This window comes from Petromyzon marinus, chromosome 24 (genome assembly GCF_048934315.1).
Source record: "Petromyzon marinus isolate PM22_M1 ecotype Great Lakes invasive population chromosome 24, UKy_Petmar_22M1.pri1.0, whole genome shotgun sequence".
NCBI lineage: Eukaryota > Metazoa > Chordata > Hyperoartia > Petromyzontiformes > Petromyzontidae > Petromyzon > Petromyzon marinus.
The window spans coordinates 5,861,622-5,882,616 of NC_133690.1; the positions used below are offsets into that span (position 1 = coordinate 5,861,622).

At 53.1% G+C, this 20,995-nt stretch overlaps 1 protein-coding gene across 1 annotated transcript in view; it reads right to left on the reverse strand.

The window, feature by feature from the left end:
• Positions 1-2,010: 2,010 nt before the first annotated feature.
• LOC142928854 (emopamil-binding protein-like) overlaps positions 2,011-20,995 on the reverse strand; it is an 82,495-nt gene continuing 63,510 nt past the window's right edge. The window contains exons 3-4 of the mRNA XM_076069274.1: positions 4,588-4,726; positions 2,011-3,410 (exon numbers count right to left, since the gene is read on the reverse strand). Of these exons, the coding sequence (XP_075925389.1) occupies positions 3,146-3,410; positions 4,588-4,726 (404 nt within the window). The 3' untranslated portion in view covers positions 2,011-3,145. The remainder of the gene's footprint in view (positions 3,411-4,587; positions 4,727-20,995) is intronic.

Genomic DNA, 20,995 nt, shown 5'->3' on the forward strand with positions numbered 1-20,995 from the left:
AGTCAACCCACGGCACCTGCTGGGTCTGTCCAGTGACCTCCTCCTGCACCTAGCCTGGCACAGCAGTCAACCCACGGGCACCTGCAGGGTCTGTCCCGTGACATCCTCCTGCACCTAGCCTGGCACAGCAGTCAACCCACGGGCACCTGCATGGTCTGTTCCGTGACCTCCTCCTGCACCTAGCCTGGCACAACAGTCAACCCACAGCACCTGCTGGGTCTGTCCAGTGACCTCCTCCTGCACCTAGCCTGGCACAGCAGTCAACCCACGGCACCTGCTCGGTCTGTCCCGTGACCTCCTCCTGCACCTAGCCTGGCACAGCAGTCAACCAACGGCAGTTGCTGGGTCTGTCCCGTGACCTCCTCCTGCACCTAGCCTGGCACAGCAGTCAACCCACGGCACCTGCTGGGTCTGTCCCGTGACCTCCTCCTGCACCTATCCTGGCACAGCAGTCAACCCATGGGCACCTGCTGGATCTGCCCCGTGACCTCTTCCTGCACCTAGCCTGGCACAGCAGTCAACCCAGGACACCTGCTGGGTCTGTCACGTGACCTCTTCCTGCACCTAGCCTGGCACAGACGATCCTAAAAGCGGGCCAAGAGCCGTTTCCGAAGTGCGACCGATGTCGAACTTGCTCTTGCCGGGACATCTGAAATTGCAGCGACTGCGACTTCAATTCGCCCGGTTGTGCCTTAGCCAAATCGGGATTCTCGTTATGAAGGGCCTCTGCCCACGTTCCATCTGACCCGCGGGCATCACATGGGCCAACACGGTACCCGCCGGGGCCACAGCCGTCCTTTCACCCACATTCAAATATCGCTGCACCACATTGATACGGGTCCGCAGCCCTGCTCGCGGAACTCACATGGGATGAGGAGGGACGTGTGAACAGGCGGTGGGCACGCTGTCGACGGCGGACACAATTCCGCCATCGACCGTTCCGCGGGAATGCCCCCCGTGGTGCTGGTGGAGAAGTCAGACGGTAGTCCTGGGGCATCTGTGTCGGCTTCCGTAAACTGAACGGGGTGACGGTGGCCGGCGCATGCCACTTCCGCGTGTGGGCGAGTCTTTGGATGCGTTGTCGAGTTTCTTTCCTTCGTCCCCTCTCCGATGTGCGCGCGGGAGCACCCATAGCGCTGAACTGGTTGTGGCTTCGAGTAAAACAAATGCGGCAGGTTGCGCTCGGGGCGGGTGTCGAAGGCACGTGCTGCGGCGAGGGAAATCACCGGCCGGGGGCCACGGGCCGCTAATGAGTGGGGCGCAAAGCGGTGCCAGCATGTGCCTCTCTGGGCTGTCGGGGCATTGTCCGCGGGTGCAGCTGCAGACATCGCCTAAGTTGCACCGTCCGTGGTGGGGATCGGTCGAGCTTGTGGAAGTTAATTGGCCCTTGTGAAGTGAACCAGTCGTGGTGTACGAAGGGACCGGTAGCTACGGGAATCATCGATGAGGGGGGGCGTGGTCATGTGACGGAAGAGAACGGTGGAGTCTACCGGGAGAGCGAGCGTCCAGAGTCAGCGAGAAGGTTCGGGAAGGGGGGCATGGTCATGTGACTGAAGTGAACGGTGGAGTCCCCCGGTAGATGGAGCGTCCAGAGTCGGCGAGAATGATCGAGAAAAGGGGCGTGGCCTCGTGTTGGTATATAAGGGAGATGCGCGGGAGACTCGGGGCTGTTGCGGTGGAGGTCTCCGCCTGATGCCAAGTGAACGTGTCTTCAATGAGATGCCATCTCAAGGGAAGTGTGTCGAGTCGTCATTACGTCAGTGTCGTGACGCAGTTCGGAGACAGGAATCATTGGAGGCGCCTTCTTTACTCTTGCACGCGAAGGGGACTGCACGCACCCTACGTGGGTGCACACTCTTTATGTATATCTCACACACAGCCGTGCCTACTCTCAGCGGCACTACCTAGCTAGTACAGTTGACAGGCTGTCGAGCTAGCGGGGCCCGGTGATCAGGGGCGGAGCCAGGATGTTGACTTTGGGGGGGGGGGGGGGAGCGGGGGGGGGTTGACTTCAATATTCTGAGATATCCAGTGTAATGTTTTCCAGTGGGCGCCACAAAATGCGTAAAACAAATTGTCTTGGATTTGAACTCGGAGTTTATTAATAGGTCGGAGCCGCTGATGTGGCTGATAAGTTCGATGAGTTCGAAAGGCTGCCGCTCAAGCAGCCTGCAGGGCAGCACAAGATGGCAGCCTGCAGGCCAGCACGAGGTGGCAGCCTGCAGGGCAGCACAAGGTGGCAGCCTGCAGGGCAGCACACAAGGTGGCAGTCTGCAGGGCAGCACAAGGTGGCAGCCTGCAGCATTTTGCAGCAGCCGGATATCCGGTTATCCCGATTACCGACTTTCCCAAAATTTCAGGGGGGGCCGAGAGGGGGAAATCTGCTGAGGCCGCCTGTTTATGAAGGTTTAGAGATGAGCGGGGCAGCTGACATTAAATGTGGGTGGGGCAGCCGACATTAAATGTGGGCGGGGCAGCTGACATTAAATGTGGGCGGGGCAGCCGACATTAAATGTGGGCGGGGCAGCCGACATTAAATGTGGGTGGGGCAGCCGACATTAAATGTGGGCGGGGCAGCCGACATTAAATGTGGGCGGGGCAGCCGACATTAAATGTGGGCGGGGCAGCCGACATTAAACGTGAGCTCGGCGAGGGCCGTGGCTCACAAATTTGTCGCGAGCGATTTACGTCGAGATCTATTTCAATTTTTTTATCCTACCTGCGTGAACTTTTACCGAAAGAACCACAAAAAGCACAACAGTCCCATCACGATGTCGAGGCGATTCACGTCGGGCGTTTTTTACTCGCGGAAATGCGGCACGGCGTAACGCGCACGTTATTTTCAGCAAAATCGTCTCTCTCTCTCTCTCCTCTCTCCTCTCTCCCCGCCCTCCTCTCTTTCACCACAGCTCTTCCGATGTGCATTTTGGCGAGGGCACCGCTGGGGTGGGGGGAGGGGGGGCGGGGAAATGTTTCGATTGGGGAGACGAAGGGTGGTTGGTACCCGTCGGCATTCGATCGCTCGTTTTTTTTACTTTTTTTTAATTTTCATTTCTCTCGCGCCAATCAAAAAAAAATTGGGCGGGCGGACGGACTACGGGAAATCTCCTCCAACGGTCGCGCCAGCACCGGCTTCCGGCTCGGCTCATCGCCACTTCCGCTTGCCGCCGCCGCCGTCACCGGCGGCCTTGGCCACGTGCGGCCGGTGAGCGACGGCGAGCGCCCCCCAGGACTGGGCGAGCAGCACAATGGGCAGCAGCACCCAGAGGCCGTCGAAGAAGACGAGGTAGAGCCAGAGGAGGTCGGCGCTGTCGGAGCGCAGGCTGGCGCTGCCCGCCAGCCACTCGGGGGCGGACGTCATCCAGCCGCCGTACAGCTCGCACACGCACAGGCACACCTGTACACTGTGGCTACGTACAGCTCGCACACGCACAGGCACACCTGTACACTGTGGCTACGTACAGCTCGCACACGCACAGGCACACCTGTACACTGTGGCTACGTACAGCTCGCACACGCACAGGCACACCTGTACAAAGTGGCTACGTACAGCTCGCACACGCACAGGCACACCTGTACAAAGTGGCTACGTACAGCTCGCACACGCACAGGCACACCTGTACAAAGTGGCTACGTACAGCTCGCACACGCACAGGCACACTTGTACAAAGTGGCTACGTACAGCTCGCACACGCACAGGCAAACCTGTACAAAGTGGCTACGTACAGCTCGCACACGCACAGGCACACCTGTACAAAGTGGCTACGTACAGCTCGCACACGCACAGGCACACCTGTACAAAGTGGCTACGTACAGCTCACACACGCACAGGCACACCTGTACAAAGTGGCTACGTACAGCTCACACACGCACAGGCACACCTGTACAAAGTGGCTACGGGCGGGCGGGGGAGGGGAGGGGGAAGCGTGGCGGTGGTGTGGGTGGAGGCGGCGGCGATGCGGGCTAGTGGTGCGGGCAGTTGTGTTGACGGCGATGTGGGTTAGTGGTGTGAGCGGAGGCGGTGGTGGTGATGGTGTGAGCGGAGGCGGTGATGGTGGTGGTGGTGTGGGCGGAAGTGGTGATGCGGGTTAGTGGTGTGGGCGGAGGTGGTGATGGTGGTGTGGGCGGAGGTGGTGATGGTGGTGTGGGTGAGTGAGTGCGCGGTGGAGACAACGTGGTTAGTGGTGTTGGTGGAGATGCGTCGTTACATGGACACCCCACAGCGTCGTCACGGATACGGTGACACCCACAGCGCCCCCCAGCGGTAGTGCGGCATGACCCCTACCGGTAGTGTGGCGTTACCCCCTACCGGTAGAGTGGCGTGACCCCTACTGGTAGAGCGGCGTGACCCCTACCGGTACAGCGGCGTGACCCCTACCGGTAGAGCGACGTGACCCTTACCGGTAGTGTGGCGTTACCCCCTAACGGTAGTGTGGCGTTACCCCTACCGGTAGTGCGGCGTGACCCCCTACCGGTAGAGTGGCGTGACCCCTACCGGTCGAGCGGCGTGACCCCTACCGGTAGAGCGGCGTGACCCCTACAGGTAGAGCGGCGTGACCCCTACCAGTAGTGCGGCGTGACCCCTACCAGTAGTGCTTGTCCTGGACGATGGCGAACACCAGCAGCAGCGCCAGGGGCCCCGCAACCGCCACCATCAGGATCTCGAGCGCCACCACGGTGGGGTCCGAGTGAAGCCAGCGGCTGTCGGCGCGACCGTACTCCTTCCCTGCGGCACGCCGGGGCACGGCGTCGGCACGACACGGTCGCCGCAAGGCGCCGTTTCAGATGTCATTTTTATTGTACCAGGTAAGGTCCCACTGAGGTCTCTACATCTCATCTACAAACTAAACTATTTTTATTGTACTAGGCAAGGTCCCACTGGGCTCTCTCCATGTCATCTACAAACTAAACTATTATTATTTTACCAGGTAAAGTCCCACTGAGGTCTCAACATCTCATCTACAAACTAAACTATTTTTATTGTAACCAGGTAAGGTCCCACTGAGGTCTCAACATCTCATCTACAAACTAAACTATTTTATTGTAACCAGGTAAGGTCCCACTGACGTCTCTACATCTCATCTACAAACTAAACTATTTTTTTTATATAAAGCTTTCGTGACTGCAGTAATTCATATTCTTAGTTTTTTCGGTTAAGTCACGTTGAAGGGAAACAATAACGTGACTTTACCGAAAGAAATAAGAATATGAATATAAACTATTTTTATTGCAACCAGGTAAGGTCCCACTGACCTCTCTATATCTCATCTACAAAACTAAACTATTTTTGCTCCGTGGTTCTTTCGGTAAAGTCACGTAGGAAATTAAATCAAACAATAATAATAGAATCTGACGTTTCGATTGCAACACAAGCAACCGTCATCAGGTAACAGTGAACGAGAAAACAAGCACACAGCAAACTTAGAAACACGATGCAACACAACACAGAGAGCTGGCGTGGACGTGAACCCCGGTGAGCAGTTGGCTTACACAGCATGGAGTGGACGCTGTCCGACTCAGGCAGAGATCTCACCAGCGAGATGCAGACGAAGGGACCCTCCTGCAGGCACAAAGACAAAGGTCCCCCCCACCCCCACCGTGTAGCCTCAGACAGACTGTTGGGGCAAGTGCTGTGTAGCAACACCAACATCGCAGGCTGGTGTAGCTACACCATCACTCACAGAGTGTAGCTACACCATCACTCACAGAGTGTAGCTACACCATCACCAGCGTAGCTACACCATCACTCACCCAGTGTAGCTACACCATCACCAGCGTAGCTACACCACCAGTGTAGCTACACCATCACCAGTGTAGCTACACCATCAATCACCAAGTGTAGCTACACCATCACCAGTGTAGCTACACCATCACTCACCCAGTGTAGCTACACCATCACAAGCGTAGCTACACCATCACTCACTAGTGTAGTTACACCATCACTCACCCAGTGTAGCTACACCATCACCAGTGTAGTTACACCATCACTCACCCAGTGTAGCTACACCATCACCAGCGTAGCTACACCATCACCAATGTAGCTACACCATCACTAACCCAGTGTAGCTACACCATCACCAGCGTAGCTACACCATCACTCACTCAGTGTAGCTACACCATCACTCACCCAGTGTAGCTACACCATCACCAGCGTAGCTACACCATCACCAGTGTAGCTACACCATCACTCACCCAGTGTAGCAACACCATCACCAGCGTAGCTACACCATCACTCACTCAGTGTAGCTACACCATCACCAGTGTAGCTACACCATCACCAGTGTAGCTACACCATCACTCACCCAGTGTAGCAACACCATCACCAGTGTAGCTACACCATCACCAGTGTAGCTACACCATCACTCACCCAGTGTAGCAACACCATCACCAGCGTAGCTACACCATCACCAGTGTAGCTACACCATCACTCACCCAGTGTAGCAACACCATCACCAGTGTAGTTACACCATCACTCACCCAGTGTAGCTACACCATCACCAGTGTAGCTACACCATCACTCACCCAGTGTAGCTACACCATCACCAGTGTACCTACACCATCACCCAATCAGTGTAGCTACACCATCACAAGTGTAGCTACACCATCACCAATGTAGCTACACCATCACTCACCCAGTGTATCTACACCATCACCCAGTGTAGCTACACCAACACTCACCCAGTGTAGCTACACGATCACTCACCCAGTGTAGCTACACCATCACCAGTGTAGCTACACCATCACCAGTGTAGCTACACCATCACCAGTGTAGCTACACCATCACCCAGTGTAGCTACACCATCACCAGCGTAGCTACACCATCACTCACCCAGTGTAGCTACACCATCACTCACCCAGTGTAGCTACACCATCACTCACCCAGTGTAGCTACACCATCACCAGAGTAGCTACACCATCACTCACCCAGTGTAGCTACACCATCACCAGCGTAGCTACACCATCACCAGTGTACCTAGACCATCACCCAATCAGTGTAGCTACACCATCACAAGTGTAGCTACACCATCACCAGTGTAGCTACACCATCAATCACCCAGTGTAGCTACACCATCACTCACCCAGTGTAGCTACACCATCACAAGCGTAGCTACACCATCACTCACTCAGTGTAGTTACACCATCACCAGCGTAGCTACACCATCACCAGTGTAGCTACACCATCACTCACCCAGTGTAGCTACACCATCACAAGCGTAGCTACACCATCACTCACCCAGTGTAGCTACACCATCACCAGCGTAGCTACACCATCACCAGTGTAGCTACACCATCACTCACCCAGTGTATCTACACCATCACCAGCGTAGCTACAACATCACTCACTCAGTGTAGCTACACCATCACTCACCCAGTGTAGCTACACCATCACCAGCGTAGCTACACCATCACTCACTCAGTGTAGCTACACCATCACTCACCCAGTGTAGCTACACCGTCACCAGCGTAGCTACACCATCACCAGTGTAGCTACACCATCACTCACCCAGTGTAGCAACACCATCACCAGCGTAGCTACACCATCACTCACCCAGTGTAGCTACACCATCACCAGAGTAGCTAAACCATCACCAGTGTAGCTACACCATCACGCACCCAGTGTAGCTACACCATCACCAGTGTAGCTACACCATCACTCACCCAGTGTAGCTACACCATCACCAGTGTACCTACACCATCACCCAATCAGTGTAGCTACACCATCACAAGTGTAGCTACACCATCACCAGTGTAGCTACACCATCACTCACCCAGTGTAGCTACACCATCACCAGTGTACCTACACCATCACCCAATCAGTGTAGCTACACCATCACAAGTGTAGCTACACCATCACCAGTGTAGCTACACCATCACTCACCCAGTGTATCTACACCATCACCCAGTGTAGCTACACCATCACCAGCGTAGCTACACCATCACTCACCCAGTGTAGCTACACCATCACCAGCGTAGCTACACCATCACTCACCCAGTGTAGCTACACCATCACCAGCGTAGCTACACCATCACCAGTGTAGCTACACCATCACTCACCCAGTGTAGCTACACCATCACCAGTGTAGCTACACCATCACTCACCCAGTGTAGCTACACCATCACCAGAGTAGCTAAACCATCACCAGTGTAGCTACACCATCACCCACCCAGTGTAGCTACACCATCACCAGTGTAGCTACACCATCACTCACTCAGTGTAGCTACACCATCACCAGTGTAGCTACACCACCACTCACCCAGTGTAGCTACGCCATCACTCACCCAGTGTAGCTACACCATCACCAGTGTAGCTACACCATCACTCACCCAGTGTAGCTACACCATCACCAGAGTAGCTAAACCATCACCGGTGTAGCTACACCATCACCCACCCAGTGTAGCTACACCATCACCAGTGTACCTACACCATCACCCAATCAGTGTAGCTACACCATCACAAGTGTAGCTACACCATCACCAGTGTAGCTACACCATCACTCACCCAGTGTAGCTACACCATCACCAGCGTAGCTACACCATCACTCACCCAGTGTATCTACACCATCACCCAGTGTAGCTACACCATCACCAATGTAGCTACACCAACACTCACCCAGTGTAGCTACACCATCACCAGTGTAGCTACACGATCACTCACCCAGTGTAGCTACACCATCACTCACCCAGTGTATCTACACCATCACCCAGTGTAGCTACACCATCACTCACCCAGTGTAGCTACACCATCACCCACCCAGTGTAGCTACACCAACACTCACCCAGTGTAGCTACACGATCACTCACCCAGTGTAGCTACACCATCACCAGCGTAGCTACACCATCACTCACCCAGTGTAGCTACACCATCACCAGCGTAGCTACACCATCACCAGTGTAGCTACACCATCACTCACCCAGTGTAGCTACACCATCACTCACCCAGTGTAGCTACACCATCACTCACCCAGTGTAGCTACACCATCACCAGCGTAGCTACAGCATCACCCACCCAGTGTAGCTACACCATCACCCAGTGTAGCTACACCATCACCAGCGTAGCTACACCATCACCAGTGTAGCTACACCATCACCAGTGTAGCTACACCATCACCAGTGTAGCTACACCATCACTCACCCAGTGTAGCTACACCATCACTCACCCAGTGTAGCTACACCATCACCAGCGTAGCTACACCATCACTCACCCAGTGTAGCTACACCATCACCAGCATAGCTACACCATCACCCAGTGTAGCTACAGCATCACCCACCCAGTGTAGCTACACCATCACCAGTGTAGCTACACCATCACCCACCCAGTGTAGCTACACCATCACCAGCATAGCTACACCATCACCCAGTGTAGCTACAGCATCACCAACCCAGTGTAGCTACACCATCACCAGTGTAGCTACACCATCACTCACCCAGTGTAGCTACACCATCACCAGTGTAGCTACACAATCACTCAACCAGTGTAGCTACACCATCACAAGTGTAGCTACACCATCACCAGTGTAGCTACACCATCACCAGCGTAGCTACACCATCACTCACCCAGTGTAGCTACACCATCACCAGCGTAGCTACACCATCACTCACCCAGTGTAGCTACACCATCACCAGCAAAGCTACACCATCACCCAGTGAAGCTACAGCATCACCCACCCAGTGTAGCTACACCATCTCCAGTGTAGCTACACCATCACTCACCCAGTGTAGCTACACCATCACTCACCCAGTGTAGCTACACCATCACTCACCCAGTGTAGCTACACCATCACTCACCCAGTGTAGCTACACCATTACCCAGTGTAGCTACACCATCACTCACCCAGCATAGCCACACCATCACCAGCGTAGCTACACCATCACCAACGTAGCAACACCATCACTCACCCAGTGTAGCTACACCATCACCAGTGTAGCTACACCATCACCCACCCAGTGTAGCTACACCATCACCAGCATAGCTACACCATCACCAGTGTAGCTACACCATCACAAGTGTAGCTACACCATCACCAGTGTAGCTACACCATCACTCACCCAGTGTAGCTACACCATCACCAGCGTAGCTACACCATCACTCACCCAGTGTAGCTACACCATCACCAGTGTAGCTACACCATCACCAGCGTAGCTACACCATCACTCACCCAGTGTAGCTACACCATCACCAGTGTACCTAGACCATCACCCAATCAGTGTAGCTACACCATCACAAGTGTAGCTACACCATCACCCAGTGTAGCTACACCATCACTCACCCAGTGTAGCTACACCATCACTCACCCAGTGTAGCTACACCATCACCAGCGTAGCTACACCATCACCCAATCAGTGTAGCTACACCATCACTCACCCAGTGTAGCTACACCATCACTCACCCAGTGTAGCTACACCATCACTCACCCAGTGTAGCTACACCATCACCAGCGTAGCTACACCATCACCAGCGTAGCTACACCATCACTCACCCAGTGTATCTACACCATCACCCAGTGTAGCTACACCAACACTCACCCAGTGTAGCTACACGATCACTCACCCAGTGTAGCTACACCATCACCAGCGTAGCTACACCATCACTCACCCAGTGTAGCTACACCATCACCAGCGTAGCTACACCATCACCAGTGTAGCTACACCATCACTCACCCAGTGTAGCTACACCATCACTCACCCAGTGTAGCTACACCATCACTCACCCAGTGTAGCTACACCATCACCAGCGTAGCTACAGCATCACCCACCCAGTGTAGCTACACCATCACCCAGTGTAGCTACACCATCACCAGCGTAGCTACACCATCACCAGTGTAGCTACACCATCACCAGTGTAGCTACACCATCACTCACCCAGTGTAGCTACACCATCACCAGCGTAGCTACACCATCACTCACCCAGTGTAGCTACACCATCACCAGCATAGCTACACCATCACCCTGTGTAGCTACAGCATCACCCACCCAGTGTAGCTACACCATCACCAGTGTAGCTACACCATCACCCACCCAGTGTAGCTACACCATCACCAGCATAGCTACACCATCACCCAGTGTAGCTACAGCATCACCAACCCAGTGTAGCTACACCATTACCAGTGTAGCTACACAATCACTCAACCAGTGTAGCTACACCATCACAAGTGTAGCTACACCATCACCAGTGTAGCTACACCATCACCAGCGTAGCTACACCATCACTCACCCAGTGTAGCTACACCATCACCAGCGTAGCTACACCATCACTCACCCAGTGTAGCTACACCATCACCAGCTAAGCTACACCATCACCCAGTGAAGCTACAGCATCACCCACCCAGTGTAGCTACACCATCACCAGTGTAGCTACACCATCACTCACCCAGTGTAGCTACACCATCACTCACCCAGTGTAGCTACACCATCACTCACCCAGTGTAGCTACACCATCACTCACCCAGTGTAGCTACACCATCACCAGTGTAGCTACACCATTACCCAGTGTAGCTACACCATCACTCTCCAGCATAGCCACACCATCACCAGCTTAGCTACACCATCACCAACGTAGCAACACCATCACTCACCCAGTGTAGCTACACCATCACCAGTGTAGCTACACCATCACCCACCCAGTGTAGCTACACCATCACCAGCATAGCTACTCCATCACCAGTGTATCTACACCATCACAAGTGTAGCTACACCATCACCAGTGTAGCTACACCATCACTCACCCAGTGTAGCTACACCATCACCAGCGTAGCTACACCATCACTCACCCAGTGTAGCTACACCATCACCCAGTGTGGCTACACCATCACCAGTGTAGCTACACCAACACTCACCCAGTGTAGCTAGACGATCACTCACCCAGTGTAGCTACACCATCACCAGCGTAGCTACACCATCACTCACCCAGTGTAGCTACACCATCACCAGTGTAGCTACACCATCACCAGCGTAGCTACACCATCACTCACCCAGTGTAGCTACACCATCACCAGTGTACCTAGACCATCACCCAATCAGTGTAGCTACACCATCACAAGTGTAGCTACACCATCACCCAGTGTAGCTACACCATCACTCACCCAGTGTAGCTACACCATCACCAGTGTAGCTACACTATCACTCACCCAGTGTAGCTACACCATCACCAGCGTAGCTACACCATCACTCACCCAGTTGTAGCTACACCATCACCCAGTGAAGCTACAGCATCACCAACCCAGTGTAGCTACACCATCACCAGTGTAGCTACACCATCACCCACCCAGTGTAGCTTCACCATCACCAGCATAGCTACACCATCACCCAGTGTAGCTACAGCATCACCAACCCAGTGTAGCTACACCATCACCAGTGTAGCTACACAATCACTCACCCAGTGTAGCTACACCATCACCAGTGTAGCTACACCATCACCAGCGTAACTACACCATCACTCACCCAGTGTAGCTACACCATCACCAGCGTAGCTACACCATCACTCACCTAGTGTAGCTACACCATCACTCACCCAGTGTAGCTACACCATCACTCACCCAGTGTAGCTACACCATCACCAGCGTAGCAACACCATCACTCACCTAGTGTAGCTACACCATCACTCACCCAGTGTAGCTGCACCATCACTCACCCAGTGTAGCTACACCATCACCAGTGTAGCTACACCATCACTCACCCAGTGTAGCTACACCATCACCAGTGTAGCTACACCATCACTCACCCAGTGTAGCTACACCATCACCAGCATAGCTACACCATCACCCAGTGAAGCTACAGCATCACCCACCCAGTGTAGCTACACCATCACCAGTGTAGCTACACCATCACCCACCCAGTGTAGCTACACCATCACCAGCATAGCTACACCATCACCCAGTGTAGCTACAGCATCACCAACCCAGTGTAGCTACACCATCACCAGTGTAGCTACACAATCACTCACCCAGTGTAGCTACACCATCACAAGTGTAGCTACACGATCACTCACCCAGTGTAGCTACACCATCACCAGTGTAGCTACACCATCACCAGTGTAGCTACACCATCACTCACCTAGTGTAGCTACACCATCACCCAGTGTAGCTACACCATCATTCACCCAGTGTAGCTACACCATCACCAGCGTAGCTACACCATCACTCACCCAGTGTAGCTACACCATCACCAGCGTAGCTACACCATCACTCACCCAGTGTAGCTACACCATCACCAGCAAAGCTACACCATCACCCAGTGTAGCTACAGCATCACCCATCCAGTGTAGCTACACCATCACCAGTGTAGCTACACCATCACTCACCCAGTGTAGCTACACCATCACCAGTGTAGCTACACCATCACTCACCCAGTGTAGCTACACCATCACCAGCGTAGCTACACCATCACTCACCTAGTGTAGCTACACCATCACTCACCCAGTGTAGCTACACCATCACTCACCCAGTGTAGCTACACCATCACCAGCGTAGCTACACCATCACTCACCTAGTGTAGCTACACCATCACTCACCCAGTGTAGCTGCACCATCACTCACCCAGTGTAGCTACACCATCACCAGTGTAGCTACACCATCACTCACCCAGTGTAGCTACACCATCACCAGTGTAGCTACACCATCACTCACCCAGTGTAGCTACACCATCACCAGTGTAGCTATACCATTACCCAGTGTAGCTACAGCATCACCCACCCAGTGTAGCTACACCATCACCAGTGTAGCTACACCATCACCCACCCAGTGTAGCTACACCATCACCCAGTGTAGCTACACCATCACTCACCCAGTGTAGCTACACCATCACAAGTGTAGCTACACCATCACCAGTGTAGCTACACCATCACCAGTGTAGCTACACCATCACTCACCCAGTGTAGCTACACCATCACCAGTGTAGCTACACCATCACCAGCGTAGCTACACCATCACTCACCCAGTGTAGCTACACCATCACCAGTGTAGCTACACCATCACCAGTGTAGCTACACCATCACCCACCCAGTGTAGCTACACCATCACCAGCATAGCTACACCATCACCATTGTAGCTACACCATCACAAGTGTAGCTACACCATCACCAGTGTAACTACACCATCACTCACCCAGTGTAGCTACACCATCACCAGCGTAGCTACACCATCACTCACCCAGTGTAGCTACACCATCACCCAGTGTGGCTACACCATCACCAGTGTAGCTACACCAACACTCACCCAGTGTAGCTAGACGATCACTCACCCAGTGTAGCTACACCATCACCAGCGTAGCTACACCATCACTCACCCAGTGTAGCTACACCATCACCAGTGTAGCTACACCATCACCAGCGTAGCTACACCATCACTCACCCAGTGTAGCTACACCATCACCAGTGTACCTAGACCATCACCCAATCAGTGTAGCTACACCATCACAAGTGTAGCTACACCATCACCCAGTGTAGCTACACCATCACTCACCCAGTGTAGCTACACCATCACTCACCCAGTGTAGCTACACCATCACCAGCGTAGCTACACCATCACCCAATCAGTGTAGCTACACCATCACTCACCCAGTGTAGCTACACCATCACTCACCCAGTGTAGCTACACCATCACCAGTGTAGCTACACTATCACTCACCCAGTGTAGCTACACCATCACCAGCGTAGCTACACCATCACTCACCCAGTTGTAGCTACACCATCACCAGCATAGCTACACCATCACCCAGTGAAGCTACAGCATCACCCACCCAGTGTAGCTACACCATCACCAGTGTAGCTACACCATCACCCACCCAGTGTAGCTACACCATCACCAGCATAGCTACACCATCACCCAGTGTAGCTACAGCATCACCAACCCAGTGTAGCTACACCATCACCAGTGTAGCTACACAATCACTCACCCAGTGTAGCTACACCATCACAAGTGTAGCTACACGATCACTCACCCAGTGTAGCTACACCATCACTCACCCAGTGTAGCTACACCATCACCAGTGTAGCTACACCATCACTCACCCAGTGTAGCTACACCATCACCAGCGTAGCTACACCATCACTCACCTAGTGTAGCTACACCATCACTCACCCAGTGTAGCTACACCATCACTCACCCAGTGTAGCTACACCATCACCAGCGTAGCTACACCATCACTCACCTAGTGTAGCTACACCATCACTCACCCAGTGTAGCTGCACCATCACTCACCCAGTGTAGCTACACCATCACCAGTGTAGCTACACCATCACTCACCCAGTGTAGCTACACCATCACCAGTGTAGCTACACCATCACTCACCCAGTGTAGCTACACCATCACCAGTGTAGCTATACCATTACCCAGTGTAGCTACAGCATCACCCACCCAGTGTAGCTACACCATCACCAGTGTAGCTACACCATCACCCACCCAGTGTAGCTACACCATCACCCAGTGTAGCTACACCATCACTCACCCAGTGTAGCTACACCATCACAAGTGTAGCTACACCATCACCAGTGTAGCTACACCATCACCAGTGTAGCTACACCATCACTCACCCAGTGTAGCTACACCATCACCAGTGTAGCTACACCATCACCAGCGTAGCTACACCATCACTCACCCAGTGTAGCTACACCATCACCAGTGTAGCTACACCATCACCAGTGTAGCTACACCATCACCCACCCAGTGTAGCTACACCATCACCAGCATAGCTACACCATCACCATTGTAGCTACACCATCACAAGTGTAGCTACACCATCACCAGTGTAACTACACCATCACTCACCCAGTGTAGCTACACCATCACCAGCGTAGCTACACCATCACTCACCCAGTGTAGCTACACCATCACCCAGTGTGGCTACACCATCACCAGTGTAGCTACACCAACACTCACCCAGTGTAGCTAGACGATCACTCACCCAGTGTAGCTACACCATCACCAGCGTAGCTACACCATCACTCACCCAGTGTAGCTACACCATCACCAGTGTAGCTACACCATCACCAGCGTAGCTACACCATCACTCACCCAGTGTAGCTACACCATCACCAGTGTACCTAGACCATCACCCAATCAGTGTAGCTACACCATCACAAGTGTAGCTACACCATCACCCAGTGTAGCTACACCATCACTCACCCAGTGTAGCTACACCATCACTCACCCAGTGTAGCTACACCATCACCAGCGTAGCTACACCATCACCCAATCAGTGTAGCTACACCATCACTCACCCAGTGTAGCTACACCATCACTCACCCAGTGTAGCTACACCATCACCAGTGTAGCTACACTATCACTCACCCAGTGTAGCTACACCATCACCAGCGTAGCTACACCATCACTCACCCAGTTGTAGCTACACCATCACCAGCATAGCTACACCATCACCCAGTGAAGCTACAGCATCACCCACCCAGTGTAGCTACACCATCACCAGTGTAGCTACACCATCACCCACCCAGTGTAGCTACACCATCACCAGCATAGCTACACCATCACCCAGTGTAGCTACAGCATCACCAACCCAGTGTAGCTACACCATCACCAGTGTAGCTACACAATCACTCACCCAGTGTAGCTACACCATCACAAGTGTAGCTACACGATCACTCACCCAGTGTAGCTACACCATCACTCACCCAGTGTAGCTACACCATCACCAGTGTAGCTACAGCATCACCAGCGTAACTACACCATCACTCACCCAGTGTAGCTACACCATCACCAGCGTAGCTACACCATCACCAGTGTAGCTACACCATCACTCACCTAGTGTAGCTACACCATCACCCAGTGTAGCTACACCATCATTCACCCAGTGTAGCTACACCATCACCAGCGTAGCTACACCATCACTCACCCAGTGTAGCTACACCATCACCAGCGTAGCTACACCATCACTCACCCAGTGTAGCTACACCATCACCAGCAAAGCTACACCATCACCCAGTGTAGCTACAGCATCACCCACCCAGTGTAGCTACACCATCACCAGTGTAGCTACACCATCACTCACCCAGTGTAGCTACACCATCACCAGTGTAGCTACACCATCACTCACCCAGTGTAGCTACACCATCACCAGCGTAGCTACACCATCACTCACCTAGTGTAGCTACACCATCACTCACCCAGTGTAGCTACACCATCACTCACCCAGTGTAGCTACACCATCACCAGCGTAGCTACACCATCACTCACCTAGTGTAGCTACACCATCACTCACCCAGTGTAGCTGCACCATCACTCACCCAGTGTAGCTACACCATCACCAGTGTAGCTACACCATCACTCACCCAGTGTAGCTACACCATCACCAGTGTAGCTACACCATCACTCACCCAGTGTAGCTACACCATCACCAGTGTAGCTATACCATTACCCAGTGTAGCTACAGCATCACCCACCCAGTGTAGCTACACCATCACCAGTGTAGCTACACCATCACCCACCCAGTGTAGCTACACCATCACCCAGTGTAGCTACACCATCACTCACCCAGTGTAGCTACACCATCACAAGTGTAGCTACACCATCACCAGTGTAGCTACACCATCACCAGTGTAGCTACACCATCACTCACCCAGTGTAGCTACACCATCACCAGTGTAGCTACACCATCACCAGCGTAGCTACACCATCACTCACCCAGTGTAGCTACACCATCACCAGTGTAGCTACACCATAACCCAGTGTAGCTACACCATCACTCACCCAGCATAGCTACACCATCACCAGCGTAGCTACACCATCACCAACGTAGCAACACCATCACTCACCCAGTGTAGCTACACCATCACCAGTGTAGCTACACCATCACCCACCCAGTGTAGCTACACCATCACCAGCATAGCTACACCATCACCAGTGTAGCTACACCATCACAAGTGTAGCTACACCATCACCAGTATAGCTACACCATCACTCACCCAGTGTAGCTACACCATCACCAGCGTAGCTACACCATCACTCAGCCAGTGTAGCTACACCATCACTCACCCAGCATAGCCACACCATCACCAGCGTAGCTACACCATCACCAACGTAGCTACACCATCACTCATCCAGTGTAGCTACACCATCACTCACCCAGTGTAGCTACACCATCACCAGTGTAGCTACACCATCACCCACCCAGTGTAGCTACACCATCACCAGCATAGCTACACCATCACCAGCGTAGCTACACCATCACTCACCCAGTGTAGCTACACCATCACCAGTGTAGCTACAGCATCACCCACCCAGTGTAGCTACACCATTACCAGCGTAGCTACACCATCACTCACCCAGTGTAGCTACACCATCACCCAGTGTAGCTACACCATCACTCACCCAGTGTAGCTACACCATCACTCACCCAGTGTAGCTACACCATCACCAGTGTAGCTACACCATCACTCACCCAGTGTAGCTACACCATCACCAGCGTAGCTACACCATCACTCACCCAGTGTAGCTACACCATCACCAGTGTAGCTACACCATCACTCACCCAGTGTAGCTACACCACCACCAGAGTAGCTAAACCATCACCAGTGTAGCTACACCATCACTCACCCAGTGTAGCTACACCATCACCAGTGTAGCTACACCATCACCCAATCAGTGTAGCTACACCATCACTCACCCAGTGTAGCTACAACATCACCAGCGTAGCTACACCATCACCAGTGTAGCTACACCATCACTCACCCAGTGTAGCTACACCATCACCAGTGTAGCTACACCATCACTCACCCAGTGTAGCTACACCATCACTCACTCAGTGTAGCTACACCATCAAGAGCGTAGCTACACCATCACCCACTCAGTGTAGCTACACCATCACTCACCCAGTGTAGCTACACCATCACTCACCCAGTGTAGCTACACCATCACCAGTGTAGCTACACCATCACTCACCCAGTGTAGCTACACCATCACCAGAGTAGCTAAACCATCACCAGTGTAGCTACACCATCACCCACCCAGTGTAGCTACACCATCACCAGTGTAGCTACACCATCACTCACTCAGTGTAGCTACACCATCAAGAGCGTAGCTACACCATCACTCACCCAGTGTAGCTACACCATCACTCACCCAGTGTAGCTACGCCATGACTCACCCAGTGTAGCTACACCATCACCAGTGTAGCTACACCATCACCAGTGTAGCTACACCATCACCCACCCAGTGTAGCTACACCATCACCAGAGTAGCTAAACCATCACCAGTGTAGCTACACCATCACCCACCCAGTGTAGCTACACCATCACCAGTGTACCTACACCATCACCCAATCAGTGTAGCTACACCATCACAAGTGTAGCTACACCATCACCAGTGTAGCTACACCATCACTCACCCAGTGTAGCTACACCATCACCAGCGTAGCTACACCATCAATCACCCAGTGTATCTACACCATCACCCAGTGTAGCTACACCATCACCAGTGTAGCTACACCAACACTCACCCAGTGTAGCTACACCATCACTCACCCAGTGTAGCTACACCATCACCAGTGTAGCTACACCATCACTCACCCAGTGTAGCTACACCATCACCAGCGTAGCTACACCATCACCAGTGTAGCTACACCATCACTCACCCAGTGTAGCTACACCATCACCAGTGTAGCTACACCATCACTCACCCAGTGTAGCTACACCATCAAGAGCATAGCTACACCATCACTCACCCAGTGTAGCTACACCATCACTCACCCAGTGTAGCTACACCATCACTCACCCAGTGTAGCTACACCATCACCAGTGTAGCTACACCATCACTCACCCAGTGTAGCTACACCATCACCAGTGTACCTACACCATCACCCAATCAGTGTAGCTACACCATCACAAGTGTAGCTACACCATCACCAGTGTAGCTACACCATCACTCACCCAGTGTAGCTACACCATCACTCACCCAGTGTAGCTACACCATCACCAGCATAGCTACACCATCACCCAGTGTAGCTACAGCATCACCCACCCAGTGTAGCTACACCATCACCAGTGTAGCTACACAATCACCCACCCAGTGTAGCTACACCATCACCAGCATAGCTACACCATCACCCAGTGTAGCTACAGCATCACCAACCCAGTGTAGCTACACCATCACCAGTGTAGCTACACCATCACTCACCCAGTGTAGCTACACCATCACGTGTAGCTACACCATCACCAGTGTAGCTACACCATCACTCACCCAGTGTAGCTACACCATCACCAGTGTTGCTACACTATCACCAGCGTAGCTACACCATCACTCACCCAGTGTAGCTACACCATCACTCACCTAGTGTAGCTACACCATCACCCAGTGTAGCTACACCATCACTCACCCAGTGTAGCTACACCATCACCAGCGTAGCTACACCATCACTCACCCAGTGTAGCTACACCATCACCAGCAAAGCTACACCATCACCCAGTGAAGCTACAGCATCACCCACCCAGTGTAGCTACACCATCACCAGTGTAGCTACACCATCACTCACCCAGTGTAGCTACACCATCACCAGCGTAGCTACACCATCACTCACCCAGTGTAGCTACACCATCACTCACCCAGTGTAGCTACACCATCACCAGTGTAGCTACACCATCACTCACCCAGTGTAGCTACACCATCACCAGTGTAGCTACACCATTACCCAGTGTAGCTACACCATCACTCACCCAGTGTAGCTACACCATCACCAGCGTAGCTACACCATCACTCACCCAGTGTAGCTACACCATCACTCACCCAGTGTAGCTACACCATCACCAGTGTAGCTACACCATCACTCACCCAGTGTAGCTACACCATCACCAGTGTAGCTACACCATTACCCAGTGTAGCTACACCATCACTCACCCAGCATAGCCACACCATCACCAGCGTAGCTACACCATCACCAACGTAGCAACACCATCACTCACCCAGTGTAGCTACACCATCACCAGTGTAGCTACACCATCACCCACCGAGTGTAGCTACACCATCACCAGCATAGCTACACCATCACCAGTGTA